General features: G+C 41.8%; 2 protein-coding genes across 12 annotated transcripts; one reads left to right on the top strand and one right to left on the bottom strand.

The window, feature by feature from the left end:
• Positions 1-270: 270 nt before the first annotated feature.
• On the top strand, positions 271-17,649 carry FAM151B (family with sequence similarity 151 member B). Of its 10 annotated transcripts, XM_082191988.1 has the most exons (10): positions 714-993; positions 3,042-3,167; positions 4,280-4,375; positions 5,554-5,716; positions 6,851-7,062; positions 7,739-7,874; positions 8,323-8,405; positions 10,675-10,789; positions 12,451-12,480; positions 15,838-17,649. In XM_082191988.1, exons 4-10 carry the CDS (start codon positions 5,565-5,567, stop codon positions 16,010-16,012), a joined length of 903 nt encoding a protein of 300 aa, XP_082048114.1. In that variant the 5' UTR covers positions 714-993; positions 3,042-3,167; positions 4,280-4,375; positions 5,554-5,564; the 3' UTR covers positions 16,013-17,649. The 10 variants fall into 10 exon arrangements, 8 of the variants coding, with proteins under 8 accessions (XP_082048119.1, XP_082048117.1, XP_082048120.1 ...); XM_082191993.1 differs by lacking the exons at positions 714-993; positions 4,280-4,375 and adding an exon at positions 271-470; XM_082191991.1 differs by lacking the exons at positions 714-993; positions 4,280-4,375 and adding an exon at positions 272-465.
• ANKRD34B (ankyrin repeat domain 34B) lies at positions 16,811-22,644 on the bottom strand. Of its 2 annotated transcripts, none has more exons than XM_082191951.1 (2): positions 21,957-22,644; positions 16,811-19,211 (listed from the first exon to the last, which is right to left on the bottom strand). In XM_082191951.1, the coding sequence occupies exon 2, from the start codon at positions 19,169-19,171 to the stop codon at positions 17,630-17,632; it is 1,542 nt and encodes a 513-aa protein (XP_082048077.1). In that variant the 5' UTR covers positions 19,172-19,211; positions 21,957-22,644; the 3' UTR covers positions 16,811-17,629. The 2 variants fall into 2 exon arrangements, with proteins under 2 accessions (XP_082048077.1, XP_082048076.1); XM_082191950.1 differs by lacking the exon at positions 21,957-22,644 and adding an exon at positions 20,381-21,148.
• Between the last annotated feature and the right edge of the window lie 1,552 nt (positions 22,645-24,196).

Genomic DNA, 24,196 nt, shown 5'->3' on the forward strand with positions numbered 1-24,196 from the left:
GGGGGGAGAACCTGTTTGGTATTGGATTTTTATTGATGGGGGGCAACTGCCCCTCCCTGCTCCCCCTTGGCTGCGCCCATGGGTGCTTTGGACTCCGAATATAGTGTTATATTTGTTCCAAAGATCTTAACGTAGGACACAGCTTGCCCACTTAGAAATACATTTCCCCTTTTGTGCCCCCCTCTGCACATATGGACCTCACAACCTTCGTCCCAATGCATTGTTAAAACCAAAAGGGGCAATATCGAGGCGGCAGTGGAGCACGAAAGATTTAATCCCAAAGCGGCAGATGCAGAGGGCATCCCGAGGTGGGACTCTCTCTCCCGTCCGCTCGGCGGAAGGATACGTTGGCGCTGTGCCGCAGCGGCCTTGGCGCGTGCTCGACGTAGGCGCTCTCGAGGCCTGGAAGTATCTGGGCAGCTTCCCTCCTCCCGCTACGGCCGAACATGGAAGCGCGCGAGCCGGGTAAGGTCCGTGCGCCGCCCCTCGCGGAGAGTCTTGCGCGCTCGCTGCAGCTGAGGGGGGAGAGAGAGGCTCTAGCAGCCCCTTCTTCCCTCCTCATAGCCGGGTTGGTCCCGCCCTGTTGAGCGCCGGCAGACCGCCGTCTGGCTCCCAATCATTTAATAACAACAAAAATCACCTTCCCTTCCATTTTACTGCTGAAATTTTCGAAAAAAAAAGCGCGGGGGGCGGGGGCGTTGTAGAAACCGTTTTTTCAGTATGGAGAAAAAACTCAAGTTCCTCGGTGGGAAGTGCAAATATTTCGGATTTTGAGGGGGTTTCTAGTAGAAAGAAAGCCAAAAGAGATTCCCAAAGGTCTGACCTCCGCACACCCCTGATGCAAAAGTGAGGTATCCGTTACAAAAAGAGAAACAATATGAAGCCACTGAGAGAGAAGGGAAGCAACGGCTGGTGGTGTCCATTTTGAAACATGGAAAAAGCGCTGCCAGGGTTAAACTAGGGCTGTCTTTCCTCCTGCTTGTTAACCTGCAGGTATTCTGGACGCCGATTTCCATTAGGTCCAGCAAACGTGGCCAGTGGTAAAATAGGGGAGACAGTGTGGTATAGTGGTTAGAGCGCTGGTTCAGGACCCAGGAGACCAGGGTTCAAATTCTGACTCGGCCACTGAAGTTCACTGGGCGACCTTGGTGCCTCACTTAACCTCACAGGCATGTGTGGATAAAATGGGGAGGAGAAGTATGTATGTTGCCTTGAACTCCTTGGAGGAAAGATGGGATATAAATACAGTAAAGGCAAGGTCAGACACCTGATCTATCCAGTACTGTCTATACTGACTGGTGCTCTAGGGTTTCAGACAGGACATTCCCAGGATTGAACCTGGAACTTGCCACTGAGCTATGGCAATTCCCCAAAGTGATGTTGAGGGTTGTAGTCCAATAATATTTGGAGGGCAACGGATTGAGAAAGGCTGAAATAGAAACTTCCACATGTTTTTGAGTGAAGATTTCCTTCCAGCCACCATGCATTGTGGTTTCTCTTCTTTTTTTGCATGCACATGCTTGATTGGTTGCTTCTTGGGTGCACCTGCTAGAATGAGGAGCAGGGCAGGTGTGCTGGTGCAAATATTAACCTTTTGTTCTCTATACATAAATCACTGCTCACCTCTGTGGTCAGCTTGTGTGGGTAAGTGTAACATCTGTTGTGGAGACTTGACTGGAAGACTAAAAAAGCTATTTTGATTATTAGAGAGGAATAAATCAAGAGGATGCTGTTTTTCTAATCAAAGAAGCAATTGCTGCAATGTTACATACAAGACCCTGTGTCACATAGTTTAATTGAAACACAGACAGAGAAAGAAATGGAGTGTCTTCAGAAATTAAACACATTACCACCTCTTAAGGTTATTGATTTGTTTTGAGGGCTATGTTGCTAATGCTCCCACAGCTTTTTAATGATATAAAACTGAAGAGCATGTATGACTGAAGAGCAATTTGCCTGGAATAACCTGGTTCCATTTGTTGACAAACCCATGCCTCTGTCGACAAAAGCAAAACCTGCCACTTACTGGATTAGATTAATCTCTTACAACTTCTGATCTGGATGGTTGGTGGATCTCTTGTTCCATGCATACATACCTCACATAGTGCTACATTGGGCCTTCTAGGTAGTGGTGCCCACCCTATGGGATGCTATCCCATTAGATTTCAAGGAGTTAAATAACTATACAACTTTTAAAAGACATCTGAAGGCAACCCTGTATAGGGAAGTTTTTATACCCCAGCTGGAGGGGGTATAAATAATAAATAAATATTAATCTTATTAATGTTTGATGTTTTCTTATGCTTTTATATAGGTTGGAAGCTGCCCAGAGTGGCTGGGGCAACTCAGTAAGATGGGTGGGGTACAAATAATAACTTCTTGTTGTTAATTTCCACACATTGGGAAATCTCAGTATCATCTACACTGACTGGCAGCAACTCTCTAATACTTTAGGCATGGCACTCTCCCAGCACTACCTGGAGATGCCAAGGATTACACCTGGGACCTTCTGCATTCAAAGCAGATGCTGTGCCACTGAGCTGTAGCCCTTCCCCTTCAGAGGTTCCACTTGACTGTGATTCCTAGAAGACCCTGCTCCCTGCCTTGCAGGCCTTTTCCCACCTGGCCCAGGAGGGTGAGGCCCTGACTGACTACAAAAGCTGCTGAATTCTTGAGCTGGCATAGTGTTTAGGGGCTTTTGTTGAGGTGTGGGATAGTTGCTGCTATTGATGTTATTTTTTAAATTGTTTACAACTACTGTTTTTTGTAATTGTGTGGGTTTTTTGTATGTTGTAAGCAGCCTTGAGTGTGGTTTTAAGTTTGGAAAGGTGACATACAAATGAAATGAAGGACTGACTGATCAGCCTTTATGTTCAAATCTGTCCTTTATTGTCAATAATAGCTTATTTTATTCCTACTTTGATGCTAGATATTATTTCTGTTTCACATTAGTTGTCTCTATTCCCACACACACACGGCTTAATAAGCTTTTGTAAGCTGTCTACCATTGACATTTATTCCCTCCAATGTTCTCAACATAGGGTGTTGGAGTGAAAATATATTGGATTATTTCCTGAATGCCAAACAAATTAAAACAAGAGATGGAGCTGAAATCATCTGGTACCATAGAGCAAATAATAAGTTACAAATGACAGAGGCGATACAGAGTAAGTATTTGCTGGACAATATATTTGAAAACAGACTAACTGTTAACTGAGAATATGATAAAAGTGGTTTATTTTAGTTTCACAATGTATCATGGAAGCACTTCTGAGGCCAGAGTTGAATTACCAGAGTGTTGCATGTGGTTTGTTAGAAGAATAGTTTGTTTCTTTTGTGATCATCAAATCAGAGAGCTACTCAGTTGCCTGGCAGCCATGCCACTTCAGAAATGCATTTCTAGCCCTTATGTTTTGAGACAATATGTGAAAAATATGAGTGCATCATAAGCTTTATGCAACATTTTCTGAAGGCATTCCATTGTGGCTGCAATTATTTATTATATAACAGCCTTTAAGCAAATTTCCAAGGTGGAAAAGGCAGAGAACCTTATGGCACGAGCCCATCCTAAACAGCAGAGAAGAGATTGCATGAAGTGATGGTGGTAAAATATTTGAACCCCCAGTCTAGGTATGTGACAGCAGTGGTGGAAAACCAATGTCCTTCAAGATGTTGCTAGAGTATACCTCTTGTCATCCCATTGGCCATGGTAACGGAGGCTGATGGTAGCTGAAGTCCAGTAACATTTAGAGGGGTCACAGGTATCCTACCTGCTCGGCTACAGGTAGAGGCATACCTAGGTTCCCTTGCGCCCTTGGTGCCCCATCTCCATAAAAAAGCATGATGTAATTAAATAATCACAAAAGACTTAAACTGGGGGCTTAACAGCAAATTCTATAAATGTCTACTCATGAGTACATATCACCAAGTTCAATGGGGCTTACTCTGAGGAAAGTGGGTACACAGGACTGCAGCCTAAATCTGGCATGCCAGAGGCAGGAACTTCTGAGAATGCCTCACTTCCCTTTTAGTGCAGAAAGGCACTAACTTGGAGGTTGCACACTTTACTCAGAAGTAAGCAGCACTTAAGTCGATGGCCTTTGCTCTCTGGGATAAGCATGCAGCAGCACACACACTGGAAATCAGTTAAGGTGAGAAAGAAACCAGGGATATTACGGTAGATATTTGAAAACGCCTATCATATCTTCTCTAAGTCCCTCTTTACCAGGCTAAACATACCAAATGCCCTCAACCATTTTTCATTATGCTTGGTTTCCAGGCACTTCAACATCTTGGTTGCCCTCCTCTGCACATGTTCCAGCTTGTCAATATCCTCCTTAAATTGTGGCTCCAATAACTGGACACAGTACTCCAGGTGTGTGACCAAGGCAGAATAGAGCAGGACTGTTACTTCCATTGATCAGGACACTGTAACTCTGCTGATGTAGCCAATAATAGCAATAGCTTTTTTTTTTTTTTGCACAGCACACTGTGGACTCACGTTAAACCTGGGGCCTACTAAGACCCCTAGATCATTTTCACATGCAGACCAGGTGCCCCCCATCTTATATTTGTGTAGCTGGCTCTTCCTGCTGAAGTGTAGAACCTTGTATTTGTCCCTTAGTTTGGGCCAATCTGTTGACGTCATATTGAATCCCGATTCTGTCCTGCAACATTAGTTACCCCTCCCATTTTGGTGTCATCTGCATATTTGATGAGCATCGCCTAAATACCTTCATTCAAGTAATTTATAATTTGGAATAGGTGCAAGTCTCTCCTTGTCCTGCCCTACTCCAGAACTCCCTTTTTGTGGGGACATACCATTTTAAATTACACCAGTTTAAGTTCTGGCTGAGTCCCAGTTGAGCAAGTTTGAGGGACTTGCTCCAACATAGCCCCAGCTGCATTCAATATTTGCCGGATTAAAATTTGTTCATTTTGGCAGATCCTGGGTTGGAATTGCACTGTAAGTCTATAACCCTAATCCCATTGACCTGGGAATAGGACCCATTTAATCCAATGGGACTTGTAGATATGGTTAGGATTGGAGCCTAAATTGTTTGCCTTAAAAAGCACAAACATGAGAAATTAATTAAGTAGCTTCTGTGGAGTACAAAATGAGAAGAAGAATGCAATTAGTGTGCCTTTCAATTTACTGCCCACTCACAAATTAACTTGTCAACTGATTTTTTAAAGCAAAGATTGTTAAGCTTAATGTTTTCAGCTAGATACTTCTATTTCAGCAAACAACCATGCTCTATAGTGTGATTAGGAAATATTTGTATTTATGAATATATTTAAAATAACACTGACAAGTCTATCTAAGTGAATGCAATAGTCCTGGTTTCCCCAAGCCTCCCAGATGAGCTATGTGAACAGAGATATTAATCTATGTTTCCACTGTCTGTGTCTAGTGATCTCCTTCAAGTGGATTAAACTGACTCTTAAGTGATACATAAATGTTAGATAGCAATACAATTTATCCATGACAAATTTAAATGTCACAACACTACTTGTTTTACTTTTTCTGTTCATGTTTTTGTAAACAAACAGGTCCAGCTCACATGATAGAAGCTGATGTCCTTCTTTGTGAAGAAGAGGGAAGTGGTGAGCCCATCATGGCTCATCCACCTGAAACCAGTAGTGATAATACATTAAAGGAATGGCTGAATGAAATTAAAAACACTAGCAAGGGCATCAAGCTTGATTTTAAAAGGTATTTGGAATATATATAGATATATTATCTATATATAGATAAATGTTTGTAAGATTAAGGGTGCAGTCCTAAATGCACACATGCTTACTAAGAAGTAAGTTCCATTGAGCTTAGTGGCACTGTCTTCCCAGTAAACTTGCATAGAATTGCACAACTACAATTCTACAGTTCTGTCTTAACAGTAATTATAACATTAGATATAGCGAACAGCAAACCCGTTATTATCTCTTAAGTTTTAAAGCATTTTAGGATACAATAAAAGAAAGCATTTTGCTTAGGTTAAACATTTCCCCCTGCAAAATTCCTCAGTTCCCCCCTTTCCCACTTTCATGTGATCTGCAACCTCAGGTTTAGTCCATTGCATTTTCTCTTAATATAATTTATACCTTATCCTTCTTATTCAATACAGTACAACAAGGCAGCTTACAAAAACTAAAATTACAGATAAAAGCAAGACCAACAAGACGTTAAGAAATGGTCACATGCAGATAGAATATATGATGTTACAATGCAGCTGTTATAGATATTAGAATAGAGCTCGAACCATAAAGCATCACACTATATTTAATGATGTTTAATTTAACATGTACAAAAGTATTAATCACTTTACAGTCAGTTTATCATGGTTAATTTACTGAGCTGGAATTTCATGGTGTAAGAATCTTTAGAAGCTGACAATAAAGAGCATTATATGAATCAATCCTAGTGTTACAGATAAGCGAGTAGCGCTGTGGTCTAAACCACTGAGCCTTGGGCTTGCCGATCAAAAGGTTGGCAGTTCGAATCCCCATGACGGGGTGAGCTCCCATTGCTCGGTCCCAGCTCCTGCCAACCTAGCAGTTCGAAAGCACGCCAAAAGTGCAAGTAGATTAATAGGTACCACTCTGGCGGGAAGGTAAACGGTGTTTCCTTGCACTGCTCTGGTGTCAGTGTTCCGTTGCGCCAGAAGCGGCTTAGTCATGCTGACCACATGACCCAGAAAAACTGTCTGTGGAGCGGACAAACGCCAGCTCCCTCGGCCTGTATAACAAGATGAGCACTGCAACCCCAGAGTCGTTCGTGACTGGACTTAATTGTCAGGAGTTCCTTTACCTTTACTAAGATGTATTCAGATTACTTTTTCTGTCTTTACAGCCTAGCAGCTGTTAATCCATCAATGAAGCTTCTTGGAGACATAAAACTCAGGCAACCGGTTTGGATTAATGCAGACATCCTTCCTGGACCAAATGGAAGTAATTGTGTAGTAGATGCAAAGGGGTTTCTAGACACTGTGATAACCTTTTTTCCAGATGTAACTTTGTCATTAGGATGGACAACTGGGTGGATTAATCTAAAATGCAATAAAGGTAAGATTCATATTGGAATGCTTCACAAGAATTCATCCACCTAATACTTTGCAAGATACAATATCATGCAGTTAATTTACCTAACAGTATGCACTCTAGGAAATTATGTCAAGCTGTTATCATTGACATAGTTTATATTTTAATTTGTGTTTCCTTGTACTTGGTCATCCTAGTTTTCTATCTGCTCCTTTCAGGTTTGGGACCTCTGATGCTGTTATGCTTTCTCCCCATTAAATAACATTAGGAAAGCTGCTCTGTGTGTACAAAAGAATGAGCATGCGGAGCTGCCTGCTTAAATTAAGTGAAAGTAACTTACTGTGAATTACTGTAACGTGTGGAGTGTGCCTGGGTCATGTTAAAATCCAGGACTCTTATCTTCCATATGCCTGTACACACAGCACATTATGAAACCTGTTTTCCCAGCTATTTGAAAATAAATGTTGTTCTAGGTTTGTATGCTCTGAAGCCAACAGGAATTTGAGTCTGGATTTAAGATTTCTGAGCCCATTTCACAGCTTGGTGCTCATTGTCTCTTCCCCTGGTGCCTAGTTCCTGAAAAATTATTTCTGATCATTAATATTTTGTGGTTGTAACTTTAAAAAACCCATGCATGCTGCTGAGATGGCAAAATAAGTTATTGAAAGAATTATGTGTTTTGTTATTATTAATTTTTTAGGCTATAGTTTAGCAATGGTGCAAGAGATGGCCAAGATATGTAGAGATCTTACTCAGCCAATAACATTTCCTGTTCGAGCTGCTTTGGTCCGTCAGTCAATACCTGAACTACTGTGGTTATTACAGCAGTCAAACAGGTATAGTTAACATCAATTGGGGTGATTTGGATATTGGAGACCAACTGGGAGATTGGGGTGGCATGTAACAGTATGTTCATTGTCCACTGAGCATTTCTCCCTCATAGAACTGAATGGAAAGCTTCTGTACACCAATAGCTTAGCATTAATGCTAGTTAACTACCCATTCATTTTTTAAATCAGTGTGTCAGGTATATAGTTTCTGACATTGTTGGAATTTCCCAGTTTGGACATAAAAAGGAACTTGGACTTAATGCAAGTCAACCATGATGCTGGTGTGCTAGAGGAAGGAGCTGTGCAATGATGTTGAGAAAATATTAACAGAGACACTTATATCATTTTAATAATGGATTCTGCCTATCTTAAATTTTAATATTAATGTTATTTGCTTAAGTTTTATGTAGACTTCTATAAAATTAAACCAAAGTTTTGGTGACTTTCATTCCAGATACACTCTGACAATTTGGACAGGAAAACATGATGACTATTCCGTAGAAGATCTGCTCTTCATCAGAGATAGCTTTGATAAAAGTAGAGTTTTTTATGATATCTTAGAACCACAAAAGTCTGAGTTTAGAAAGGCCATAGGAATGCAAATTGCGGCATAAAGAGAACTGGCTGTGATCAGAGTTAATGTTTATGGAACGGGGCTTTTCCATATTCCGCTTCTCTTTGCAATGCTCCTTGCTCACCCAATCTTCTTCTCGGCGTTGGGAATTCTTAGGATGGTATGGGAGTTGAGAGAGTTACACCTGGACATCAAATAGAACTTTTACTGTGGCTTTCCAGAAGTAGTTGTACTCTTAACTCCCATATTCCCTGACCACTGGTCATGCTTGCAGCGCTGATGGGAACTGGGAATCAAACAAAATATTTGGAGGACCACAAGCTCCCCATCTCTGACCTAATCTATGCAAAAAAATTATTGTTCTGGATACCATAGTGCCACTATCCCATGAATACACGAAGTATAATATACTGGAAATCCATTGATTGCTATACTTACCGCCATGTTAACTCAATGTATATATGATCCATTGCCTAAAGTGGAGCGCTATAATATACCCATCTTAGCCTCAGTCATGGAAACACACCTGAAGGTCTTACAGCCAGCACTTTTGATTCTGCAATACTCACCTAGTGCATTGAAAAGAGTGATGGAGCAGGTAGAACTATTATAGTGCAAGCCTATTTCATCAGATTAATGAAATTAACTGATGAATAAAACTCTTACTCAGCCCATAAAAGCCCCTCTAAAGCACATAAGGTAGTCTATTTGTCATTCAGTTTATCAAGCACATGTGGGAAATTATTGCCTGGTCTCCCTTGCCCCCAAAAGATACATTTTTATTCCTAACTTTGCTGTTGGCTGCTGTCAGCGAAGGGGACAGTTACAGCATTTACTAACATTTAAGAAAGTGGATCTATTCAGTTAAACAGAGAAGTGATTCCTACCTCTCAAAAATAATTCAGATATCCAGGATTTTAGTGTAGCTGTGATCGGGCAGTAGCATTTCTTACTCCTAAAAGCAAAAGGTATATTTTTTTGACCTGAATGTGGAAACATTTTAAAAATCACCCTGCCAGTGTCAATGCAAGTGTATCTGCATTTGAATCAAGAGTTGGCATACTTAATCTTTTACATACCAGGCTGCAACATTAGATAAACATCATACTATACTTAGCATTATAATGAAACTACAACAAGTATTTTTATTCATTCTATTATTTATTTCAGAATTTTTGTACCCAGCTCTTCCACTAGAGCAAAGGGTGGTTTACAACACAACATACAGTATAAACAGTACTATAATCTAAAAACAAAATAAAATTATACATCCATTATAAAACAGCAGTACTTAGCCTCAATTCCAACTAGCAGCAACACCATCTGGTTTTAGTTTGATTCTGCTTCAAATTAATGTTTCATTGAAAGCAACTGCCACTTCAGTACATAATTCTCAAACATGTATTCCCTTTTAGTCTTCAATGCTCAAGTCCCATGCTTTTTAAACTTTTACAGAAGGCAAATTCATATCCATCCACTTAAAATGTCATTTTTTTTCTTACCTGGATGTTAAGCTTATTGTGTTTTCTTCATTATCCACCTATTTGTAATCACAGAGCCTTTGGTTACAGTTTGAGTAGATTTATTTCTGTACTTTCCATAAACCTACTTTATGTTATCTCATAGAGCTCCCATACAAAGCTGAGCTGTTGTGCTTGGAAACTGAAGAATGTTATCCTTATGGGTGCATGTTATTTGCTTTATATTACCAGCATTTGTGTGCACTAGAAAATACATAAATGAAACTGTAATCGTTCTAAAATGATTTGATGTTGCAGAAATCTCTTTCCTCAGACTCAATAAAACTGTTTTTGAAATTACCAGCATGTCTTCGATACAGTTTCTCCTACATTGTTAAAAGACAGCTACTTATTTCTGTAATAACTTTATTAACATTTAAAGCAAAATTATACAAATAACTTGTGGGAGTTAGATTTAGAAAGTTTGGCTGTTACTTTGATAAGCTGACAAATGCAAGAAAGCTTCCCAACACAAGACTTTTACAAGCTGAGTTCTATAGCACATCATAGACTAGTAAACTAATAATGGCATAAGCTTTGGAGGATAAGAGTTCACTTTATCAGAAGGAGATTCTAATTTACTAACATTTAAGGATCTTTAAGTAAATAATAACCTTTCAAAATTCTTATTAGGGCAATACCTTTTTTTAGGCTAACCAAAATGTCACCAAACAGTGTGCAAACTTTCAAATTATCCTGACCTCTTTTTCAGGTTGTTATAAACAAATGGAGATGGCTGAGAGAAATTTGCTGGTGGTGGAGCCATGGAATCTGTGTCCAGTCACAGACTCAAGACAGAATGCAGGCAAAACTGTGCCCAAGGAACGGTGCTGGGGTTTTTCCTTAGGGGTAACTACCTCATGCCCTGCATTCCTGTCCCCCCACACCCTACACCTGCAATGATGGTCAGCAGCCCAGTTCCTGGCTGGCCCTTCTAATTCCCACCCCAGAAAGCTCTCCACATCCTTTCCTGGAGCCTGGCAGGGAGGGTGCAGGTGTACAAAAAGAAAGAAAGAAAGAAATGAACCATTGAGGAGAGAAAGGAGAGAAGCTGTCACCACTAAAGCAGCAGCATAATGGGGGAAAGTCAGGGTGGTGGTAGCAGGAGGAGCGCCACCACATAGAGAAAGTGGGCAGAGACAGTGGGGAGATTAAGGCAATGGGATGGGGCGCACACTGATTTGGCCCAGGTCCCATTGGACAGCCGTGGTGGTCGGAGGTAGCAGCAGATATTATGATTAGGCTCTGCTAGGTGCAATGCAGGTTTTAGGTTGGCCCAAAGGCTTCTGGGAAGAATGAACATACAATGGTCCCACCAAACTTGGGAAGATATTTTTAAAATATTAAGTAGGCAAAGCACACCAGCTCTTTGGTAGGTGGAAAACAGGAATTTGTTTTTGTCACAGTCCACTGTAAATAGAAAGCTAAAATGTATCTCATGTCTGTTGAATATATCATCTCATAAAAAGTTAAAAGTTGCAACCTAGTGTATAGAGGAAGAGTGTAACAAAAGCTTAGAGAAATTGCCAGACTGCACAAAGAAATGGTTGTACAGTGGTACCTCTGTTTACGAACTTAATCGGTTCCGGGAAGTCCGTTCTTAAATAAAAACTGTTCTTAAATCGAGGCACTCTTTCCCTTATGAGGCTTCCCGCCGCCAGTGCCCTTCCACCATTCGGGTTCCGTTTGTAAACCGAGGTAAAGTTCGCAAACCGGGACACTACTTCCAGTTTTGCGGGGTTCGTAAACCGAAAAGTTCGTAAACAGGGCTGTTCTTAAACCGAGGTACCACTGGGAAATAGCTTTGCAGTGGAATCAACACCACTGTTGCTTTGTTTTCAACCTATGAATTAATTCAGTGCATTTTGGATTCCATATTGGCAGGATTGCCAATACATCAGCTTCTGTGAGAAGTCATTACATTTTGCTTAAACTGGTATGACATCAACTCTATGAGTCTATGAGGATAAAATCAGATAGATGATAGCTGTAACATGTATAGAACTAAATCTTGTCAGATTAGCATCATGCTAATCTAGCATCATCAAGGAAAACCATTCCAAAAGATCTAGTGCTGAATCTTTGTATGTCTCAATAGTCACATTGCTTCCATATATTGCTCAGCTTGCCTGTATACAATGCAAGGAAATCCACAGTGTGAGCATTAAGGAATATGCCAAACTAATTCTCCATTACATCTTAAAATTCTGGATGGGTTTTGAAGCTTAGAATTACACCTGAAAAGGGAACTCATACTGTTTCATTTTGAAATGCATTTGATAAATTCTATGGCAATTTCCAACCTACATTTGCTTCTCTGCAAGGTGAATTTATCTTTCTTTCAAAGAGAACAATTCTCCCATCTCTTTTTATGACAGTGGTTTTGATACTGGAAAACTCATTATTCCCTTAATCCTTTTTCTTATAACCTGAAATGTCAAACCCTTGGATGACATTGAACTGCCCACATTTGCATCTGTTTACACAGTGTTCAGGGAGCAGACTGGAATGAGTCAAGGTAAGCTCTTTTCTCTTAAAAATATGCCTATCCATTTAAAAATGCACATACTTCTACATAAATGTTGGGAGGGGGCGGTTAGGCAGTAGAGAACCCATGTATGAATTCATATCAAATATTATTTACATGTGGAATTACAGGTTTATCCCAAAACATCAAACAACCCAAAAGGATATACAATTTTGAATTTATAAAAATAAATTACATATAAATAAAAGCATGAGAAAATTTCCTGAAAGCTACTGGTACTACATTTCAGTCTTTGTAAGGAAGTTATTTTACAAAATTTATCAGATACAGGTATATAAATATTGTACAATATGGGGGGGGGGCAAAGAGATGTTTACTTCAAGCACTCTATGATACGTGCATGAAGGGGAAAGGTAAAGTTGCCCCCTGTTGTCCACACATTCAGCAGACCATTTTAAAAGGAGCCCATGTGCTGCAGTTGTACACATGTCTGGTCCTTGGTCAAATGAAACCCCAATCAGGTAGTCTCCTTTGCCACAATCCACTCAACATGTGGACGCCAGGGGTAAGATTGTCATATCTACACATACTGTGCATTTGGAGAACTTGCAGGTTAACAGCCCTCAAATGAGGCAACTGGCATGACATGAAAACATTTACTTATCGTGATTAGATCAACATGATCTATTCTATTAGTGAGAGAGAAAACAAACTAAAGTGGAGCATTTAAGACTGCTTCAGATATAAAATAACTTCCCAAACAAAAATAATTTCCAGTGCATATGTTCCTACCTTGATTATGAAAAATATAGATTATAACAATGATTTTCATTTCAAGGAGGGTACTGTTTTGTGTTTGCAAGGCGACTTAGGGTGCCTGGTCAATATTTTCTCAAAATCATGTTTCTTTGAAAGCTTGGGCTGCATACTCCAAAAGCAAGTAGATGCAACAGAGACAATCTCAAGTCTATACTCATCTTTCTGAGATGTAATATGGAACTTACCAGCTGAATGTAAAAATTATTTAAGTTGCTAACTTTTAAGAGGGGTTATGAGCCACTACTGAGTTTTCCTCCCAGACCAAATGCTTTTATTTGGGTTGGACACCGGGTTTGGTGGTACACCCCTTAGGGAAAATTCTTGCCCAATGCCAGAAGTTTCACTAGCTTCCTGGTACCTTTCTTAGTCTATCTGCTCATTGTAGCTACCGCTTTTATCTATTACTTCCTTATTTTCAACTGTGGGTGCCATGCACTAGGGTGTTCTTATAAATGTTGGTGGCAAGTGCAGGTATCTATGAGGTCTGGCATTATTTGTATGTTTTTGTGCTGTGAGTAGCTTCTCAAGCCCAGCATGTAAACAGCTGAGCTATACAAGTGTGTCATCAGCAGTCATAGGACTGCCTCAGCCCATGACACCCACAGCTGGAAGTCAAGGCAGATTGACTCACATCTGTGGCTGAATAATGGGACATATGTCAGTGAACAAATATGAACATACCATGGAAGAACAGTCAGCCTAACTGAAATTAATGGCTGTGGGTGTCATTTTCCAATATCAGTACTTAGGAAGTTAATACAATTTTTACTGTCTCCCATTTGGGTGGTACCAGTTGATATTTGATGGTTCAGCTCCCCTCTATTGCTAAGCCAAAGGCCATTGCCAATCATTCAGGAGTACAATAGAAAAGAACAAAAAACACAGAACGCTGCTCAAAATATTATAAATAGCACAATGCGTTGCAATATCAGATCTTTTCCAATAATAAAAAACTATTAAACTCATTAGAGAAATGAGTCATAATTATAAATGCTCATTTATAATTCATTCAGCACTACTATCTGGAATGCTTTACTCTACTTTATTAGGAAGGAAGCAGATTTGCCTGGGATAAGAAGCACCACTAACCTTACAACCTCCCCCATTTTGTTCAATAGCGCTGTTGTTTTCTGCTATGGGTTGTATGGAGACCAGGGGTGAAGGTTCATTTATGGCTTCCCTCCTCAGATCACCCTGTTCTTTTTGAGATGGCAGACATGGGGGGAAAATATATACCTGAACTTTTTTTGAATATTAATTCCCACAATAACTCCTCATCTGCAGGAAGGTAAGAAAACAGAATGGGGGTGAGGTTGGAAGACAATAACATGAGATAGCATGGGATGCTGGGTAAAGCACTGTTTTGGAGACAGCCTTGGAGTTGGTGGAAGTAACAGGTGAAGAGGCTATAAGTGAGAACCTGGATACTGATGAGAATCTGTTTGTAACAGAAACATTGTATAGCTGCATATTAATTAGTATAGAATAGCTGTCTTCTTTACTATGGATCTACTGTCTTTGTATAAGTGAGTAAGCCAAAGCACTACTAGCCACCCTGAACAGAATATTGTTAATTATTCAGGGCCTTCAGTCAATAACATTTGCTTTCTGATTAGATCAGAAATTACTGAAAGATTAAAGCCACAAAACATTTTCAAGTAACAACATAGTGCCAGTTATCAGCGAACACAGAAATCTGATAAATGTTTCACAGGAACTGTTCCAGTACAAAACACTAATGCTGACATTTACAATATCAGCACTCTTTCCCACTCCAATAAAACGCAAGTAAACAACAGAGCTGCTTTTCATAGCAAATGTCTGTAGGATGTGAAAGATCTGGAGCAAAGATAAAAAAAACACCTGCCCCAATTTAGCAAGATCTATGCTGCATGAGCAAAATAATAATAATAATAATAATAATAATAATAATAATACTTTATTACTTATACCCCACCCTTTTGGCTGGGCAGCTCCCAACATAACATAAAAACACAGTGAGACATCAAACATTAAAAACTTCCCGATACAGGGCTGTCTTCAGAAAGCCATGTAATTATTTCTTTGACATCTGATGGGAGGGTGCTCACAGAGCAGGTGCGACTACCGAGAAGACCCTCTATCTGCTTCCCTGTAACTTTACTTCAGTGAGGGAACCACCAGAAGGCCCTCAGAACTGGACTTCCGTGTCCAGGCTGAATGATGGGGGTGGAGACACTCTTTCAGGTATGTTGAATTGGATTTGTGTTTTAATGCACATCCCTATTTACAGGCACCAGAAGCTACATAAACCAGAACTGGGGGCAGGTGGGCTGTGTAACTGCATTCAAAGGAGACAAAAGTGAGATCATTATGCCTTTACCACACTTGAATTGTAACAATAACTACTGGAGGTCTATAGCCAGTGTTTTGACTAATTTTTTTAACACACTCCCATCCCCAAAGCCAGTCCACCCATGAGGCAAGGTGAGGCAACCACCTCAGATGGTAGGATCCATAAGTGATGTAGATCTTTATTCCCCACTTGTTCTTGATGTTGACCTTCTCTTCCTTCTTCTTCCCTTGCAGGGAGGGGAAGCGCCATTTTACAGTTTGCCTCAGGTGCCAAAATGTCTTGGACCAGCCCTTCCTGTCCCAGAAACAATGGATCATGGGAGGAATCTCTCCCACAGTCCCAAACAGAAATACTGTCTCTCTCACCATTTTATTCTGTTACCTTCTGACTCGTCTCTACCCTAGCTGACATTTTGGTGGCAGCTTCTTTTTCATAATCCCAGACTACATAGTCCCTGCCAACGTGCACATTAAAGAAACTTGTCTGCCAGGCACTCCATGATAACGCCCAACTTTGCCAAGATCCTGCTTTAATGATCCATGCATGCACACACAAATACACACAGTTGGAGAGAAGTCACATGAGATTTGATTGCATACAATCAGTAGTCATTGCAAAGAGCAGCTTGCTAATTCAGAAGAGGTAGATGACAGCAGCAAAAGTAATGGGGAGGGGACTCACTTTCCCTTCTTTGTCTCACGCCGTTGCTGCTTCTCTCTGTCTTCCCCAGTGCCTTTGAGACTTTAAGGGAGAAAGGGAAGGAATAAATGCAAGACCTGGTGGAGGAGATATCTCTAAGTGCACAAAACAATACATTTAACAGCCTCAATATGTTTTGATTAAAATCTGAGTCAGGGATACAGTAAAACAATAATGCTTTATGTTCTCAAATAACACTTTGAGAACACTTTCTGATTACAGCACCCTGAAAAATATTTTAATTGAAACATAATAATTATAATAAATTACTGTTTGGTGCACGTAGAGCTCCCTTTCGTCCCACTTTCCCCCTCATAGTGAATCCTCACCCTAACGACTATATTATTTAGGCACTATCACAAAAGATTCCCACAATCCATCGAATCCTATAAATTCAAGAATGTGGCCAGAGGGAAAGAAAGTGTTTGTGGATTAAAAAACCAAAAAAGCAGCAAAAGCTAGAGTTCAATGCAGTAAAATGACACCAGTATATCTTCATTACTTCCATGGTTGCTCCTCTGCCCCAAAATGTATTAAATACTCAAGATGAACAAACAACAAAAGCTTCCAAAATTTAAACAGAAAAACATTCACTCTGCAAAACTGGAGATGTTTGTTGGATTTTACAGCAGCTCTACCATCTGTTATAAATTGGATGAAATACTTTTCTAAAATGTTGTGTTTTCTATTGTTCGTATGTGTCCTGCCTCCCCCCCCCTAGTTGTTGCTAAAACTTTATACTTTTCCTTCATTCAATTCATTAACTTCTCTTTAGATGTTTGCAATCTTTCAAGAGAGGATACATTAATGTAAGAATAGACACTAGACATAATCCAGCACAGAATTAGGCATGACTAAACCTATTGAAATCAATGGGTTTGAACACATTCCCACTATGTACTGGGTTGTTCCCATTGTATAGCTGAACTGTCTGTTGCACAATATAGGATTTAGTTCTGTAACAGCTGTTTAAAAATAGTCACACACTGTAGATAAGGCATTAGTAAACTTGCTATAAGAGACTGGGCCTAGTATTTGCAAATCCTAGAATGCCTTATCAGAAAATTCTGGTTTGTATTATCTATGCAGACAATGGAGAACCATATTCATGGTTTTCTCCATAGTAAGTTACAATGAAGATAGCAATATTTTGCAATTATTCCTCAGCAACTAACCAGAACATTTTTTGCAGCTCAACCTGAAGGCTGATGTTCAATGAAGAGTTGGGGAGGGGGTGTTGCTACAGTCCAGTCCAGCCACTCTCACATTCCAAAATAATACTTGTTAGTGTGTACAAGTTGTATGCCACTGTTCCCCAGTAATCAACTAAAAATTTACCAACTGTTTGATCTGTTCAGTTTGTAATGATTGCCTCCTTGTCAAGAGTGTTTTACTTTTGAAGTCTTTGGGGTAAATGGGTGCTGTTGGAATTAGAGTTTTTTGTCCACAAGAAACCACTGTATTAATCTTACAGATATCAGGGATTGGGGGATGAGGGTTCACATTTAAAGGGGGAAGAAAACAAGGTCTGGTCAGGGCAGTGTGATCTGAACCTCGCCTCTCTAAAATGGCATGATTTCTCCTGCTCAAGAAACTGGGAGGCATGTTTTCTATCAGTTCTCTGGAACTCAGTGACAACGATGGAGACGGGGAGAGCAGCTTTTTCTTCCCTAGAAGCGATTTGCTGTCTTCAGTAAGAGGGCTTAAGCTAGTTGTTAGCTGTGAATCAGAACTGTAGTGATTTGCCCCCAGATTTCTTCTTTGGACAATGTTTTTCAAGGTGGAAACAAAGGTCATTTGGGTGGAATCTGGATTCTGGTCTACAGGAGCTTCGCTCTGATCTGCTGCAGCTTCGCTCCTATTGTGGTAAGTCTCACCAAAGAGTGACTGAGAATTTATGTCATCATATGACATTTTTCTTGAGGCAGTTTGCTCAAAGTTTTTCAAGAAATTAAGAGTATCCTTTATATCAATGCTGTGGTGTCTGGTGATAAATCTCTTGGACAGGGCCAGGCTGTTGATTTTAAAACACAATTCTTCCTCTGGAGTTATGTCCTGAAGCTCTTCCTGTAAAGGGGATATTTGATTCTGATCAAAAAGTGAGGAGGAAGGCTTCATCCAAGGTTCAGAATATACGTGCTGCATCTGAGGTCCTGTGTGTGCCAAGTTGGGTTTTCTTGAAGGAGAATGTGGTTCAGGGGCATCTTCCTTTCTTCCAGGATGGTTAGGTTCTTTAAAGTTAAAGAGACCCTTTTCTGTCTCCTTTGAATTTGACTGTGGTGAGGGAGATGTTTTGATTTCTACATCTGATGGGGAAGTGCAGGAACTTGAAGAATGAGCTTCATCAGTGTCAGGAGGAGGAACATTTAAGTACTGCTTAATTCTTTGCCTCCCAGATGGAGACCTGTCTTTCGTAATAATTATGACTTCTTTCCCCCTTGCTTTGCAAGCATCAAGGAGAACCTTGAGGGTTTCCTTGTCCTCTGAATTCACTGAGTAAACAAGAACTGAATTGCCAGAATGGTCTTGCAGACTTATGTCTGCTCCACTTTTAAGCAGTAAAGAAACCACTTCAGGGCCAGCCTTCTGCAAGCAAGCATGCATTAAGGCTGTCTTCCCAGTTTTGTCCTGTATGTTTGGATCTGCCTTATTCTCCAGGAGGTACTTCACCATTTTGACTTTGCTAACACTCTGATGGTCCACATGCTTTGTCTTACAAGCAATCATTAAAGGGGTTTCACCACGGTCATTACTTTCGTTAATGTAGGCCCCACCTTCTAACAACAGCCTTGTGAGACGAAGTCTGCTTTGATAGACCGCTTTTATCAGAGAGTTTCCATCAGGTGAAAGCTCTATGACTTCTTCCATCTTCTCTGTTTTTGAAGACTGCAGCTGTTGAAAATGTTGCCTAATTTGGAGACAAACAGGAAAGATAATTAAGAATCTAATATATATATTCATTTAGTAACAGGAAGCTGAAAAACTGGGAGCCTCTATTAAACAGAACATTCTAATTTTGCAATACACACACACCTGTCTGCATGAAACAGTGCATATACCTTGTATTCCTCAAGTTTACCTGGCACTAAAGGCTGAAATAATGCATTATATGTACTTAACAAAACTCTGACAGGAAAAGCAGCTTTGGAATATTGTATAGTTATTTAGATTGGAGAAATATCAGGAAGGAGGTTGCTTAAATCTTTCTCTACCTGATACTTTCCCATTGCAACTCCAGCTCTCATACTAAAAAAAAATGAATATATAAATTAGTACTCCACTTTGGCCTGAGTCATACCCAGAGTTTGCTTTCTTATCTAATAATTGTTTCCATGACTCTCGTGAATTATGTTAAAACTGACAGGAAGGCATGGAAGAATAAGGAAACCCAGAGAGGATGCATTGAGTGTTTCTAGTATGTTTGTGGTCAGCAAGTTGCTTACTAGAGGACCACTTAAGTAGGGAGTGGGGGTGATGGGCCATGCTACCACACATCACAACCCAAAGGTGCTTGAACAACAGGTTCTCATTGTAATTACCACCTCATACCTCTTGGTTGGCATCTAGAAACCAGCTTAGGATGCATCCTTACTCTCTTGTGAGGCTTCAGTCCTATCTAAGACTAAGCCCAACTGAAACCAGAAGAACATGCTCCTGTAAAGCATAGGTTGAGAGAAGCTGAGTAGTGGTTAGAGTGTTGGACTAGGACTTGGGAGACTACTCAGCCATGGGTGTTCATAGGAATATAAGAAACCACCTTATACCAAGTCAGCTCATTGGTCTATCAAGCTCGGCATCTATACTGACTAGCAGCAGCCCTCCAGCTTTTCCAACCCTTCCTGGAGATTGGACCTGGTGCCTTTGTTATGCAAAGCAGGTACTCTGCCACTGAACTACAGCCCTTTCTAAGCTCATTGGGTTACCTTGGGTCAGTCATTGCCTCTCTGCCTGGCCTAAGCCACATGCAGGGTTGTTATGAGGATAAAATGAGGAGGGAGAACTTTGAGCTCCTCAGAAGAAAGGTGGGACAGAAATGTAATAAATAAATATACCCAGTATGCTCTAAGGCACGCATACCAGGGAGTGTTGTTATTGTTTAGTCGTTTAGTCGTGTCTGACTCTTCGTGACCCCATGGACCAGAGCACGCCAGGCACTCCTGTCTTCCACTGCCTCCCACAGTTTGGTCAAACTGGTAGCTTTGAGAACACTGTCCAACCATCTCTTCCTCTGTCGTCCCCTTCTCCTTGTGCCCTCCATCTTTCCCAACATCAGGGTCTTTTCCAGGGAGTCTTCTCTTCTCATGAGGTAGCCAAAGTTTTGGAGCCTCAGCTTTACGATCTGTCCTTCCAGTGAGCACTCAGGGCTGATTTCCTTAAGAATGGATAGGTTTGATCTTCTTGCAGTCCATGGGACTCTCAAGAGTCTCCTCCAGCACCATAATTCAAAAGTATCAATTCTTCGGCAATCAACCTTCTTTATGGTCCAGCTCTCACTTCCATACATATAGCTCATAGCTTCTCTGAGTTATTCAAGCCCCTTCGCCACGGCAAGGCAGTGATCCATGAAGGGGATACCAGGGAGTAAGTCCCATCAAATACACAGCCCAAATCTATGCATACTTACTGACAGTGGTGCCAACATGAATAAAATATTGAGGAGGGGGCAGGTAAGCCCTGTCCTGCGTAATTAACACAGCACACGGTGAGTGACCCCATCTAATATTTTATTGGGCGGCTGAAGGGACCTATCTAAGTGGGGCTTACTCCCAGGTGAATGTGCATAATATTGCAGCCTTCCTAGAGCTTCCTTATCATTAAATACATATCATTAGTAAGCTGTGTGCACCATACAAGGTTTTCTTAGGAAATAAAAATTCAGAGGCACTCTTACAGAAAATTAATTCTCCACCCAATTTGTAACCTGGCAAAACAGCCTTGCTCAGTACCACACAACAGTCTGCTCCATTTCACCATTGCATCCCATAAACAATAAAAAGTAATTTCGTTTTAGTTAAATTTAACTGCTAATTGGAACACTGCAATTTGTATGCTCTTCTGCATGTCAGCGTGACCGCGCGGTGCAAAAAACAACAACCCAGCAGCACTCTGAAGTAACTCCATTCATTTTAGTCCAGAGTATTTGCGATTTTAAAAATATTTCGGAGGTGCGTGGTCGCAAAAACGGAACTGGGAATCCGAACACTGCTAGTAAAGACTGCACACTTTTGCAAGCCAGCAGCGAGCCTATTCCAGACTGTGTGCCTACTTAGGAGCCATTACTACTGAAGTCAATGGGTCGTGCTTCCAAATAAGTGAGCCTAGGACCCTAGGTTAACAGCCGGCAGGCAATATACAAGGACACGGATTGCACCCCTTACTCCCTGTTGCCTGGCCCCTTTGCACGCCCTCGGGAGACCCCTCACTCTCGCGCACGGCCGTCCCGACGCTCGAAGGGCGCGTCGCTGGCGGGAAAAATTCGCCCAGGGCGGCGTAGCTGTGCAGAGTCGCCAGGCGCGCTCGCCAAAACGCGCAGCAGCGGCGCCACCACACCAAGGCACCGCTGGGTGAGGCAAGTTGTTCTGCCCTCAGGTAGGAAGGCAAGCGGCCCGGGGTCAAGCCACCGCTCTCCAAGTCTCCCCTCCGCCCGCTTTACCTGCTCGAGGAGCCGGCAGCTGAGGGACGCCGAGCGGGAGAGCTGCTTTCTCTAGCGCGCGGGGGCTCCTCTCTGCGCAGGAATTCAGGTCTTCTTAGTTCTTCAGTGGCGGCGGCTGCTTGAAGCAACAGAGGGGAGTAAGGGGGAAGAAACGCCTCCGCTCGGCTGGCAGGCAGGCAGGCAGGCAGCGCCCCTGCTCTGGAGAGGCGGCTGTCAGCAGCGCTGGGGCGGCTTCACCCACCTCTTGGGCGCGCCACCCACGCGCTGCTGAGCTCGGGCTCCAAGGACCCGCTGCCTCGCCGCTGGTCCCCCCCCCCTCCCCGGCCCCCGGTTGTCCAAGGGAGTCTGTTGCTTGTTCGTCCGCGCGGAACTAGCCAACTGCCGGCAAGGTGGGCTTGCTCGCTGCTCTTGCAGAAGGCGGGAAGCCAGCGGAGGCGGCGGTAGCGCGCGCGCGCTCTCTCCCTCGCGAGGCAGAGTCTGCTCCACGCATCCAGTCGGATTTGCGGCGTGCAGCCAACGCCTACGTTTGCTGGAAAGCAGGTCTCCCTGGAGTCAGTGGAGAGCGCACTCCCGAGGACACGTGTATAATAAGACGGCGGCCTCTTAGGTTTTACATCTCCCCTCCCCACCCCCGGGCCCCAGAGGTCTTTTAGGAGCTGCGTGCCAGGCAGAAGTTCAACAGGTGCAGACGCAGAGATGGCGAGAAGAAAGTTGCACCTGTTCAGTTTCTGCCGGGCAGAAAACTGTCAAAGGCAGCTTCTCCCACTTTGAGTGTCTTTGCCTTTTTAGTTTGTAATGTTGGTGGCAGGTCCTGTCTCCTTCCTTTCCCCCTTTGTTGTGAGACAGTTTGAGAGACAACATTTGTTTGGAAAGCCGGATAAAACACATAGATAATAAAGAACTACTAATAAAGCTTTGGTCAAGAAAAAGCTGGCCGTTGTGCTCTGCTTTGGACCACTTGCCCAAACATTAAAATTCACGGGTTGGATCAGAACATGGAGACAGACCTCTGCTGAAATCATCACTTTACCAACAAACACACACACACACACCAACCAGGAGCCTTGCATCTGTAAATGGATGTGGTTGTGTGTATGAGATGGGGGTGGGTGGGTACTATTCTTACCATTTGTATGTTGCAGCCAACAATTTACCCCTGAGAATAAGGTTTTTGTTCCATACTAGAAGGTGCGGCTGCCTAGTGATATTTCGTCCAGTCTTCCATTAAGTTGTCTATTGCTTTTTCAGTGGTTATAAGATTGACAGGTGCATAATGCAGTCCTTTCACAGGAGGGAGAACTACTTCGGAACGCATGGTTGGGTGGGAAACACTTGTTGGAAAGTGTCCTTGTGGCAAAATCCCTCTATCATATTTGGTAAAGGTGACACATCTTGCCAGTATGTGATATCCCTGCATTGCTCGTTACAGTTTAATCTTCTCCTTTCCTTGCTTATTGAAATGTCTGAATCCATCTTGAAATATACAAGAGAGATGAAAGGTTACTGCAGCAGATGCTCACAAGCTGCTTGGTGTGCATGTTAAGCTGCAGGCACTAAGATAGTTACAGATATCTGTGTCTGTACAAAAAAAAAAGGCTCCGACCTGACTTGAAAACCACCTTTTTTTACTTAAGGATCATTAATGTGGTTGCCTGACTCCCCTGTCCTGTCTATGGTGTTTGTGGAAATGATCTAATCTTTTCAGCATCCAGCTAGAGACTCTTTGTTTAGTAGTTTCTGCTTTTGCTGCTGGGGACAGATTATCACCAGCATATTAACTCCAGTGCTTAAAAGCCTGCACTGACTGTCCACACACGACTGGTCTAGGTTCAGGTTTATTGTATTAATTTACAAGGCTCTTAAAAACTTGGGGTCCAGGATAGCTTAGCAACTGCCTGATGGCTTATATCTCTACCCAGTCACTGAGGTCTTTGGGGAAGTTGCTGTAGTGGCCTCTCATGGCTTGGATGCAAGATTTGCATCCACCAAGGGCTGTGTTCCGTATTGTGGGCCCAATTTCATGGACCTCCCATCCAGCTGAGATCACACCCCACTCTGTTGGATGTCTGATGCCTATTGAAGACTGCTTTATTGCAGCAGACTTATAAAGTTATTTCTGATTGCATAGTTAAGTTTTTAACTGATTTTTATCTATATTGTATTTGCTGAGCTATCACTTAAGAGACAGTTTTAATTAAGTGGCATATAAATTGTCTAAATATGCCCTCTTGTCTCCTATT

Source organism: Podarcis vaucheri, assembly GCF_965113315.1.
Source record: "Podarcis vaucheri genome assembly, chromosome: 11".
NCBI classification, from domain to species: Eukaryota; Metazoa; Chordata; class Lepidosauria; order Squamata; family Lacertidae; genus Podarcis; species Podarcis vaucheri.

Excerpts from the sequence above, each read along its gene's own strand:
- FAM151B (XM_082191987.1), top strand. The coding sequence starts at position 1,449 with ATGTTTTTGAGTGAAGATTTCCTTCCAGCCACCATGCATTGTGGTTTC. Across the intron at positions 7,875-8,322 it reads TTATTACAGCAGTCAAACAG|ATACACTCTGACAATTTGGA; the intron begins GTATAGTTAACA and ends CTTTCATTCCAG. Across the intron at positions 8,406-10,674 it reads CAGAGATAGCTTTGATAAAA|GTTGTTATAAACAAATGGAG; the intron begins GTAGAGTTTTTT and ends CCTCTTTTTCAG.
- ANKRD34B (XM_082191950.1), bottom strand. The coding sequence starts at position 20,523 with ATGGTTGGACAGTGTTCTCAAAGCTACCAGTTTGACCAAACTGTGGGA. Across the intron at positions 19,212-20,380 it reads AACAATAACAACACTCCCTG|GCAACATTTTCAACAGCTGC; the intron begins GTATGCGTGCCT and ends TCTCCAAATTAG.